The 11,352-nt window shown below is 41.6% G+C and overlaps 1 protein-coding gene across 1 annotated transcript in view; it reads left to right on the top strand.

Annotated features, from left to right (window-relative positions):
• Window positions 1-6,844, top strand: part of YWHAB (tyrosine 3-monooxygenase/tryptophan 5-monooxygenase activation protein beta) — a gene marked incomplete at its 3' end in the record, with an annotated part of 54,007 nt that extends 47,163 nt beyond the window's left edge. The window contains exon 6 of the mRNA XM_082271243.1: window positions 6,788-6,844. Within this exon, the coding sequence (XP_082127369.1) occupies window positions 6,788-6,844 (57 nt within the window). The remainder of the gene's footprint in view (window positions 1-6,787) is intronic.
• Window positions 6,845-11,352: the final 4,508 nt, after the last annotated feature.

Raw genomic sequence — 11,352 nt, forward strand, 5'->3', positions numbered from 1 at the left:
CCGTGTATGTTACAGTGAGAACAATAACTCCAGCACAAGACCTTCTCCGTAACTCTAAGCAGGTAACCTGTAAAAATGTTTTTTTAAAGTGTTGCCTATGGAGATTTTTATGTACCGTAGTTTGTCGCCATTCCACGACTGTGCGCAGTTTTAAAGCATGACATGTTGGGCATCTATCTTCTCGGCATAACTTCATCTTTTATATTTTACAAAAAATTGCGTTTTCTATTGTTTCGCATTGAAATTCAATAAAGTGTGGTTTTGTTTTGCATTTTAAAAGACCACTGCGCAAATACTGTGTGACATAAAATATTGCAATGATCGCGGTTTTTATTCTCTAGGCTCCCTGCTATATATATATATATTATAGGTTTGGGGTTCAAAGTAATTTTCTAGCAAACAATACAGATTTAAACTTGGAAACAAAAAGTTCCAGAAAAGGCGAGGTTTTCAAGTGGTTAATCAGCATGTCGCTTTTATGAAGCATGCTTGTCAGTCACCTCCATTGATTTCAATGGTAATGCTCTATAACAGCACCTAGAGCATTTATAAAGTGTAAGCTGGCTATTGAGAGAGAGAGAGAGAGTGGAGGCTCCGGAATCCCAGAATGCACTAGGTGATAGAGATGTATGACAGAGCAGCTCCAGCCACTTCCTGTCTGTACAGAGCAGCCATGTGGTAACACCATTTCTGTTCTTGTGCGGGCAGAAGCATCAACCAGCCAGCAATGATGACCTGGTCAGGTAGGAGTAGAGGCAATGAGCATTGCCAGTAGCAGAGCTTTTTGTGCCTGCAAAGTTGAGCAGGACCAAGCCAAAGAGCTACAAATCCATCTTGCGTAGAATTCACAAAATGTCTGCTGTCATACAACAAGCTAAACATGCCTTAAAGTAGATTTCCTCTTTAAGTACTTCCCACTAGAAAAGTATCGCTTCCATGTGCATTCTTCAAGCTTTTTCAACGCTGTATAAACACAAAGAAAACGCTTCATAAACATATTTATACAGTGCTCTGGATTGACAAGTACACACTATAAAAGGATATGCTTTGTTCATTATTCATGTCTGAGGTTTACAACCATTTTAAAGATAATGTATAGGCTTTTCATTTTTTGTTGAATAGGTAGACCCGTAAAAGGGATCACCTTCATGTAAATATTAATATTGTTGTCTTAGAAGGTTCTCATTGAGCCAGTTCATGGTACAGCTTAAGTAATACTTGGTCACATTCAGCTTTGCTTGTTTTTTAATGTTAGACATTTGGCAGCTTATCCAAGCTAACATCCAGAAGGTTCAGCAAATACTCAACCATCTGACAGAGGGGAGAAGCACTTTGCACAGAGTAATGGTCACCCCATATGTATCTAAAGAATATTAAAAAAGCAGAAAGATTTTTAACCAACACCACCTCTTTGGGTCTTTGAAGCCCAATGAGACAGAAGCTTGTGCATCCAAAGGACCCAACACACAAGCGAAGTGACATGATTGGTTTAACTAGATGGACTTGTGTCTTTTTTCAGCCAGACTAACTATGATATATGCAGTGTAGTGAAGAATGTAAAGACCTGTACATTGGGGAGACAGAACAACCTGATGACCCAACGTAGGAGGGCAAATTCTACAGACCAGAACTATACACCTTTCCTACACCTTATGGAAAAGGGACCGTGAGGTGTACGTTTTGGAGATCAACTGGTAAGCAGCTGGCACCAAAGAGGCCATCTACATCAAACTAGAAAAGTAGTGACGGCCTTCAACACCACCTGTCTTTAACCTCTTATGATGTTCTAACATCTATACCCCAGTGATTTGACAGCAATTCTCAAGTTGAGTCATTAACACCCAACATACTTCATGACCTCAAATGGTGGAATAATTATAATTCGAAGAGAGTGGTTCCAAAACGTGAAAGGTCTTCAGTCTGTTGGACATGCAATCTGTCATGACAGATTCCATGGTGATTCGCTTAGGTTCTCGGTGGGTTAAAAAATGCTTGGGTATGTTCCTGACACATCATTAGAACTGAAAAAGTGGCATGGATAAACTGAGTAACATCAACCATACAGCAATAGAGAATTTGACTGTGACTACCTATTATCAGCAATATTTGCTAGTGTTTTAAGGGGGAAAAAATTGTAATTGCACAGTATAGGTACTTGTAGCTTGTGACATCTGGATTTTTAGTGCTAAGCTATAGATCAAAGAATTTATCAAGTGTCTAAGTAACACCAAACATAAAAGGGCACCTTGTTTTAATATGTAGTGCCAAAATAATGTATTGCTTGAGGAACAGGACTTTCCCGGTGACATAAAGTAGACTTTATAGCACAACTACATTTAAAAAAATGTTTCAAACATTTTATTACACAAAACAAAAATGTGCAATGCTATACCCATCAATTAAATGTCCTCACCAGTACATCAAAATTTTGGTATGCCAGCACGTCACTACGTTTACACAAAAGACGCATAGGAAGCAAATCCACAGTTATGTTTCTACATGTTTCGCACCATATAGCTGCTAAATGTGCATCAACAACCCCACCACTGGATCAGGGCTTCAAGGACTTAGCCAAAGCTAGGAAATGGTGAAACCAGTCCCAGGCAGCAAACCAGGAAGCCAGATCCTACCCCCTGTAGGTATTGGAGAGACACGAGCAGATCAAGAGTTTTCATTCAACTAAAAGATCATCAATAACCACAAGAAGGTTTTACCAGTAAATCCAATATAAATAAAGACACCAACCAAAGGAGTGTAATGCCAACACTTATAGGTAGACCATATTTGGCCAGGATCCTGTATAGTCAGCAATAATTCAAGCTTCATTCAATCATGGTAAAAAAAAATATATATATATCCATAGTACAGACCTATGTCAAACCAGGGTATTAGAAGGAATAGACCTACAGGGTATATTACTAAGTTCCATGACATAAGGAAATCAAACCGTAATACAATCTAAGATGGTAGGAGTGTACAGCCTGTTCAAGAGAGGCTCTTAGGTGCGTAGAAGAATGCAACTATAGGGCAGAGCACCAACTGCAACATGATGATTGGCAAATGTAAAAGGATCTTTGCAAACAAAGACGCCTGTCCCGCCCCATGTAGGTCCACCAACAGTAACCAGATAGACTGAACTGTGTGTCTGGCTTTTATCTCCAAACCGGAGCACACAGCAATATAAAATGAGCTCAGCTGTAACAGCGCCAGGTCTGGTTCTCAACTGCGCATTCGCAATGCCCACAGAAGATGCATCTGACTGCAAGGATAGAAGCCTGCCATAGACCAATGGGAGGGAGGGGCCAGGGGTGGACAATCACCCGCAAACACCTTCCACCTATACCGAGAACCCCATACTTGCCAGGGTGTGGCAAAGGCTCCCCCCAGGATCCCACAGTCCGCGATCCACCACACAAAGGACAAATAGAGCCCAACATAGGACAAAGTTGTATCGGACCACAAAGATACAGATATCTAAACAAACAGCCAAAGTCTTACCTGGTCTTTTTAGAACCATGTTTGTTACCATTACAATTTTGCGTCCTTTACGTTCACTAAGGTTTGAGTGTGATAATGTCTCCAGGATCTGGTCATGTGGGATAGGGGGTTACCTCAAACAAGTCTAGCTATGCCCATGGACAGTCCCAGGGGAGGAACTCCCTCTCTCTGCTATAGGCACTCAGTTTTTTTTTTTTTCTTCATAGTCAGGTGTAAGGACCTAGTTCCTTGCTGGGATTTTTGGTCCTGGCAAATATTTTCTTTTTAGACAATTTTTTTTTCTTGAGAAATGCAATCAACTGCTGGACAGGGCGACAGGCTGGATAATCTAGGTCCAGTGGTCACCCCAGTCTGGCCAGCAAGCGTGTGCAGACCTCAGCTCTGCGCTTGTCTACCTTTTTGAGGCGGTTCCATTTGCACAGTTCCATACGAGGTCCCTGCAAAGGCAGATTCTGGCCAAATGGGACAAGACTCTGAAGTCTCTGGACAATCAGATCCGGCTGAGTTGGGGAACAAAGGAGTCCTTAATATGGTGGCTTCGTTTTCTGGCACTTCAGCTGGGCAAATCCTTCCTCCCCTTATATTGGACAGTGGTCACCATGGATGTCAGGTGGGGAGGTGCCCTCGGCAAGCATTCTGCTCTGGGGATCTGGACACTGGAAGAGTCCAGACTACCAATCAATGTCTTGGAGCTCTGAGCAATCAGACTTTGTCTGGACCATTAGATGGATCGTTTTCATGGTTGTCCAGTGCGCATTCAATTGGACCATGCCATGGCCATAGCTTATGTCAATCACAAGGGGGGCACAAGAAGTGCCCTGGTGGCTCTGGAGGTAGCCAGCATTCTCTAAGTTTGGCGAAACAGTTTGTTTCAGCCCTCTCCGCTGTACACATTCCGGGGTGGAAAACTGTCAGGCAGATTACCTCAGTCAGCAGGCATTGAACTAAGGGGAGTGGTCCCTTCATCCGGTGCTGTTTCATCAGTTGTGTCTCTGGTGGGGCATCCCCGAGGTGGATCTGTTGGCGTCTCAGCTCAACGGAAAGGTTCAAAGGTTTGTGACTCGGTCAAGGGATCCTCTGGCACAGATGCGCTGGTGGCCCCGTAGGGTCAGTATAGTCTGATTTTATGCCTTTCCTCCTCAAGCTTCTGCCAAGACCTCCACACAGGATCAAGGCAGAAGGGATTGCAGTCATCTTAGTGGCTCTGGACTGGCCTCGCCGGGCTTGATATGCCAATGTTGTGCAGCATGTCGCCGATATTCCTTGGATGCTTCCTTTCCGGGAGGATCTGCTGTCCCAAGGACCGATCTTTCATCCTGCTTTAGTCGCTGGCTTTGACGGCTTGGCTGTTGAATGCCAAGTGCTGAAGGATAGAGCTTTATCTGAGTCGGTGATTCCTACACTGTTAAAAGCTAGGAAATCTACTTCTAGGAAGACCTACCATCATACATGGAAGACCTACATTGTGTGGTGTGAGTCTCGTGGGGTTCATCCTTGCCCTTTCAATGGGGGGTTGAATAGAAATTGGTCTCGAGTACCATCAAGGGCCAGGTGTCGGCTTTGGCGGTCTTCTTCTTCCAATGACCCTTGGCCACGCACACTCCCTGGTGCGTACCTTTCTTCAGGGTGTCCGACATTTTGGTTCCTCCAGTGCGGTCACCGTTGTCGCTTTGGGACCTCAATTTGGTGCTTTCGGTCCTCCAGAAGCCTTCCTTTTAGAATCTTTAAGAGATTCTCCTGCTTACGCTGTCCCTGAAGGTCGCCTTTTTGGAGGCTATCACATCTGCGAACAAGGTGTCGGAGCTGGCAGCGTTATCCTGTCGTCCACCTTACCTGGTGATTCAGAGATCAGGTGTTTCTTCAAACCTCTCCATTGTTCCTTCCAAAGATTGTCTCAGATTTTTGAACACATTGTTACATAGGGTGAAAAAAGACAGTCCATCTGTGTTGTGTTGCCTTCCCTGTGTCCCAGGCCTAAACATCCGAAGGAAATTGCCTTGCATGCCTTGGATGTGGTCTGGGCAATTAAGGTGTACCTGGCAGCTACGGAGTCTTTCAGGAAGTCAGACTCTTTGCTCGCGCATGGGCTTCGTAAAGGGTTGTCTGCTTCCTCTGCGACCATTTCCAGATGGATCAGACAGATGGTGGTTCAGGTCTATTCCATCAAGGGGGGTAGGTTCCTCCTTTTCCCTGTCGAGGTGCATTCTGCTTGGGCGCTCAGTGCCTCCTGGGCCTTCCCTCATCAGGCATCAGTGACTCAGGTTTGCAAGGCGGCCACCTGGTTTCAGTGCACACTTTCGCAAAGTTCTATAAAGTGGATGTGTTGGGATCTGCGGATGCTTCTTTTGGCTGCAAGGTTTTGCAGGCTGCTGTTTAGAGGACCTGGTCCTATTTGAGGGTGTATTGTTTTTTTCAGGTAAGCTCCTGTTTACCTGGTTGGCTATAGTTAGCCTTGGGAGTTATTTTCGCTGATCCCACCCTTCACGATTAACACTGCTTTGGGACGTTCCAATGGTTTAAGAAGATCAGGAGCTGTCAGTGAACGAAAGAAAATTGATTTTTGACCTACCATAAAATCCATTTTCTCTGATGTTCATTGACGTAGCACCCACCCTTCTGGAGTTGTTGTTCTTCTGACACTGCTTGCCTATAGCAGAGAGAGAGGGAGTATACCCCCTAGGACTGCCCATAGGCGTAGCCAGAAGTTTTTTCTTCCTAGTTTCTTACTCCTGTAGGGGGCAGCATAAATGACAGGTGCTGTCAGTCAATGAACATCAAAGAAAATAATTTTACGGTAAGTCAAAAGTCCTATTTTTTTTTCATATGCGTTTGTATGTCTGACTTTCCATGGACCTACTTATGTCTCTATGGTCTGCTATGTGCTTTTTGTACTTTATGATGTTTGAAACAACAAACTGACAGCCAAAACAATATGAATAGATAAACCTAACTGGGGGAAAAAATAAAATATGTAAGACAAATTTTTGATGTACTGGTGATGACGTTTAACAGATGGGTGTAGCATTGCTGTCACATGGAAGGCTCTGTAAAAATGTCTACTAAATGTTGTTTTCTTAGTGCCAAGCTATAGTTCCGATTCACTGCTCCTTCTCACAATGCAAGTCCACTCCAATGAAACCTGCATTGCTTGTGGGGGTAATATCAAGATGTTTAAAGACCCTGTTAGGTAAAACAAATACAGAATTGTATAATGAATACATTGATTTAAGCCCACTAGCACACGTTTTGTGACGCACAAACTAAAATACTGCTTCTTTGTGTTTTTCAGCTATGGACCTCAGAACAACAGAACGACGAGGCTGAAAATGTAGAGGGAGACAACTAACTGCCACGCAACAAATATTATTTTTGTTTGTTTTTTTTTTTTTTCTTTATTTTGTTCACCATCACTCTGTATTGTATATCCCCTTTGTGCGACCAGTAAAGAGAATAGTACATCGACTTTCACAACTTCCGTGTAGCAGAACATTTTGTGGATTAAGAAGTAAATCAGGCATTTTACAGGAGACAAACATTGTAACTTTTTATGTATATATGGTATATTATATCTGGATATCATATATCTAAGGTTTCAATATGTAATTAGAACTTGTGTGATTAAGTTTTCTTTTTTAAACTGAACACTGTGATTACGGGACTTTGTTGCTAAAATCACTCTAGATTCGGATTTTTCCTCAATTCCTATAACTTGTATTAGGACAAAAAGTCGAAGTACAATTCTGTTGTACGTGTAACAGATGTTAACATACTTGTAACCCTTGGGACGAGTTGACTTCTATGCTGTTTGGGGGTTTGCTCTTTGTAATGAAGATGCATTTGTCTGATCTAAAGGCTACATCTGGATGCCTCATTTTGTAAGCCTGAATACAGTCTTTTGGCATCATGTTGCATCTTTGGATTGATGTTGTGTGCACTTTTTTTTAGATCTTCAGCTTTGAGGAACTTCACCCAAAGATGTTATGTCATTTTTGAATGGTTGCCAGTAGATTCATTCACCTATATGTAGGCTTTCTTAACACGTTCCCAGGAAAGGGAAACTTTTATTCCTTTATAGGGGACTGATTAGTAATATCCAGCCCTCAGGTCAACTTCCAGGTTTGAAGCCCTTCTCAGAGATTGACTCTACTAGGTTGGACTGATTTGCTCAGGACAACTCTTGTAGATCCTCTTAGAACTGAAGAGACATATTTTTTTTGGTAGCACCTTCCTTTACCTATTTCTCTTTAATGTTGGTTTTTATCTAAGGGCTCAACCTTCAGAGACCTTGCTGATCTATTGTCTGTTAACAACCCCTCTTTTAAAAGAAGAATAAAGACCCTAATAGAGCACCATATTAAAAACTCCTGGGCACTCCATGGACCTTTCTCACTAGAGGTCCTGGCTGTAGCCGCAATGTTACTTTTTGACATGACTTTTGGCTATCTAGCCTATGTGTACTTTGTGATAACGTCTAGTAAACTGAAATTGCAGCTGTCCTGGGTTAGAGATCATGGTTTCTAAGATGATTTTTTTTTTTTTTTCTTCTTCTTTCCTGGGACCACATGATTTTTAGAAAAGGGTGGATGCCATTTTATGTCATAATGCAGAGATCAATGGTATGTACTAATCACTAGCATCTAATTGGAATCTATTTTCAGCAGCTTAGAATGGGCATGTAAATTAAGCTGATGTGTATTTTTTTTTGCATTAGATTAGTTTATGGTACACCGCTTACCTTTTGCCTTCTAATTGGCTAAGTCTCTGTGTGTAAGGTAGATGAAAATACAAGTTTTACTACATGTATCAGGGGCTCGAATACATACTGTAAACTACTTGTCAATATTAGGATGACTTTAATAGAATGATGCTGCAAGGTAATCATGCAAGTATCCTGTTGGTGGAGTAAACTTTAAATTTGCTATGTATTCCTTAGTTTAGCCACATAATTTTAACTGTTTACATATAAATATATATATATTTTTAAACTTGCAGCCATCAAACGCTGTTCTGCTTCCCCCTACCTGGACGTTTTACCAGTCTTTATTTCGTTAGACTTTATTTATAGTTTTATGCCGGTAAACCTCAAATCAAATGTGACCAGGACCTTTTGCATCTTGTGGTGATCTATCTAAGGCACTTTTTTGCTATGAGCAACACACCAAAACTGCTTCACATTATATCTACTTGGGATAGTGCTAAATGGAAAACTGCACATGCTGCAGTATGAATGGGTGACATAAATTTGATTTCAGGGTTTGAATTGAATCCTAAATGAATTGTCCCTAAAAAAAAAAAAACAATTCTTCCAGTTGTGGGCCAGTAAAGTATCTGCTCAGTTTCATCAGGATTGACTTTCCTCACATTTGTACAGCTTCCGGATCCAGAGAGGGCTAGTGTACTTGGAGGCTCTTCTGACTGGTGATCACTTTAAAGTGATATGTACATATTACCACCCCATGCGACTTGTCATTCATCTGGACATCAGTCACAGAAGTCATGCCCCAGGTTTCCCAATGAAAAACATTCATATATGTGCGACCTCAAGGCGTGCCAGCTTCACAGTAGTTCATGCACTACTTTGGTCCGACTTTCATGCAGTTTGAGGGTCATAGACTTTAGTGTTGACCCTCAAAAGTTGCATGAAAGTCGTGCCTGAATGTTTTACATGCAACAGTGGGTCCAACCTTTTCAAAGAGACCAGAAGTCACACCTATTCAAAGTTGCACTCCAAAGTCTCACGTCTTTGGAGTTGTACAAGTGTGATGAAGCCTAATATCCCAAAGGCACCAGGGATCCATCTGGACATATTTGATGCAGCTGGCATGCAAAATGGCAGTATAAGGTTAGGAAACTTCTTGTTTTGCGATAGCTTAAGTGGAAAGATTTCCTAGAGCCAATAAGGGTGTACGTACTTAGTAATGCTTGTCTATGACAAAATTGGTAATTTTCCTGTAGTGTGACCATTCTTCAATGCCTAGGCTGTCCATGTGATCAGTTTTAACACCTTTAGAAAGGTGTTTTTTGTATTTTTGTGGATATGAGCCCGATTGCTTAGAGTGGAGATCATTAGCCGTGTCTCAGCCATATATATGGGGCATAAGTCAATTTGAATTGAACGTGACTTGGCCTAAAACATGCCCAAGATACAAATAGGGCAAATATATTAATTTTAGTTCTGGTTGCTCCAGCCAGGAACTGTTATTTTAGAAGTTGGCAGGGGCAGTTCCTATAGCTATCTCCATGACTTGTTGTTTTTTTTTTTTTTTTAACACTTCACTTGGAGGTTAGTTTTAAAGCAGCCGTTCTCCACCTTTTTAGTCAAGCGGAACCCCTAAATTATTTTCCAGGCCTCGAAGGAACGCTTACTAAAACCAATTTACTGAGTCAATGACCTCTTACATTGGTGGTCAGTAGTAATATTGTAACACTTACAGATAACTAATTGGTGTCATTCTGCCGTCTTTGCCAAGGGTTGTTGGTCCTGAAACTACACAGGCACCATCAACTGGAAGGTCGACCAGCCACAGCTCAAGGGACTCTTAGCAACCTCTGGAGGAACCCTGGTTAAAAATGTTTGGTTTAAAGACTAACACATTGTACTTACTAGCACCACAAGATGCTGCACTTCAGAAGTATATTTTCTGAGACTGTTTTTAGGCAAGGTCAGGCTTATGTTATACATTATTTACCCATTGAGTCCATTTGCAGACCTTTCCTTTGTTGGTGCACCGTCGGCTGTTTTCCTCTCCTTAACTTTACAACATAAGTTATGAGCACACATTCAAGATAAATTTTTTTGTAAAACAATATATTTAACTGGTAAACTGTATTAATGCACATAGTACTGTATTCAGTTAGTCACTGTTCAGGCTCTCACGGCATTTTTCCAAATTTTTTTTTTTACATTCCACTCGAGTGTATCATTTTTCTTGATGTCTGTTCGTCTGTCCGCTTGAAAGCAAAAATCCATGCACTGATCTTGAAATCTCCGAACAAAACGTTAATACTTGCGCTTTATAAATGCAGTAGTGAATGTGGAACTGAGCCTGTCTGTATATCTGGTAGCTCTTTATATATATATATTTTTTTTCTTTTTTTGCTTTTGTTTTTACTGACCAGTATTCTGCCTAAAAGTTTGCTTCTGTGTTGGTTTGATTACCTAGCGCACACGTGGTTGTGAAAATTTAGTCTAGCTCAAAAATGAAAAAAAAAAGTGGTTATTGATGTACTCAAATTTGTGTATGTATTTTCAACAGTTCTAGTTTCACCCTACACAGGATAATCAAAAACATGTAACAATTCAAAAGCAAAATAAATAATCCATGTTATCAGGCTTGTGTTTTTGTGTTATTCATTTAACAGAGAAGAGCTTAAAAAAAAACTAACCAAATATGTTCTTTCTTGCACAAGTGCCTGTAATGTAAAAAAATGATATTCCTTTTTTTTCCTTGTATATATATCCTGCCCTCAGTTTGATCAACCAGTGTATGGACAGACATTTTTTCTCAAGTAGTCTTCCAGGACAGCCCATGAGACCTAGGGCTCCTCCTACCAGGACAGGAAACACATTAAACCCAATCAAATAAAAGGCGTTGCCCTAGTCCTCACCTTCAGTATTAGTGTTTCCTCCGGACAGGGGGTAACATGTTCCTGAAACTGAAGCTCCTGGTCTCCTGGACTGTCCTTGAAGACTTGGATTGAAGGCATCTTCTTCTTCCCAAGTGCGGTACCACTTAAGTGTCGCAATAGGGGCTGACCGCTGTCTCTTGTTCTCGTGGTCCACACGGGCAGGACCGTGGAGGTGAGTCCTCTTCTGTTCCTGGCGGCGTCCTGGGAGCAGCACACGCTGTGTAC

This window comes from Pelophylax lessonae (genome assembly GCF_965119305.1).
Source record: "Pelophylax lessonae genome assembly, chromosome: 11".
Lineage (NCBI taxonomy): Eukaryota > Metazoa > Chordata > Amphibia > Anura > Ranidae > Pelophylax > Pelophylax lessonae.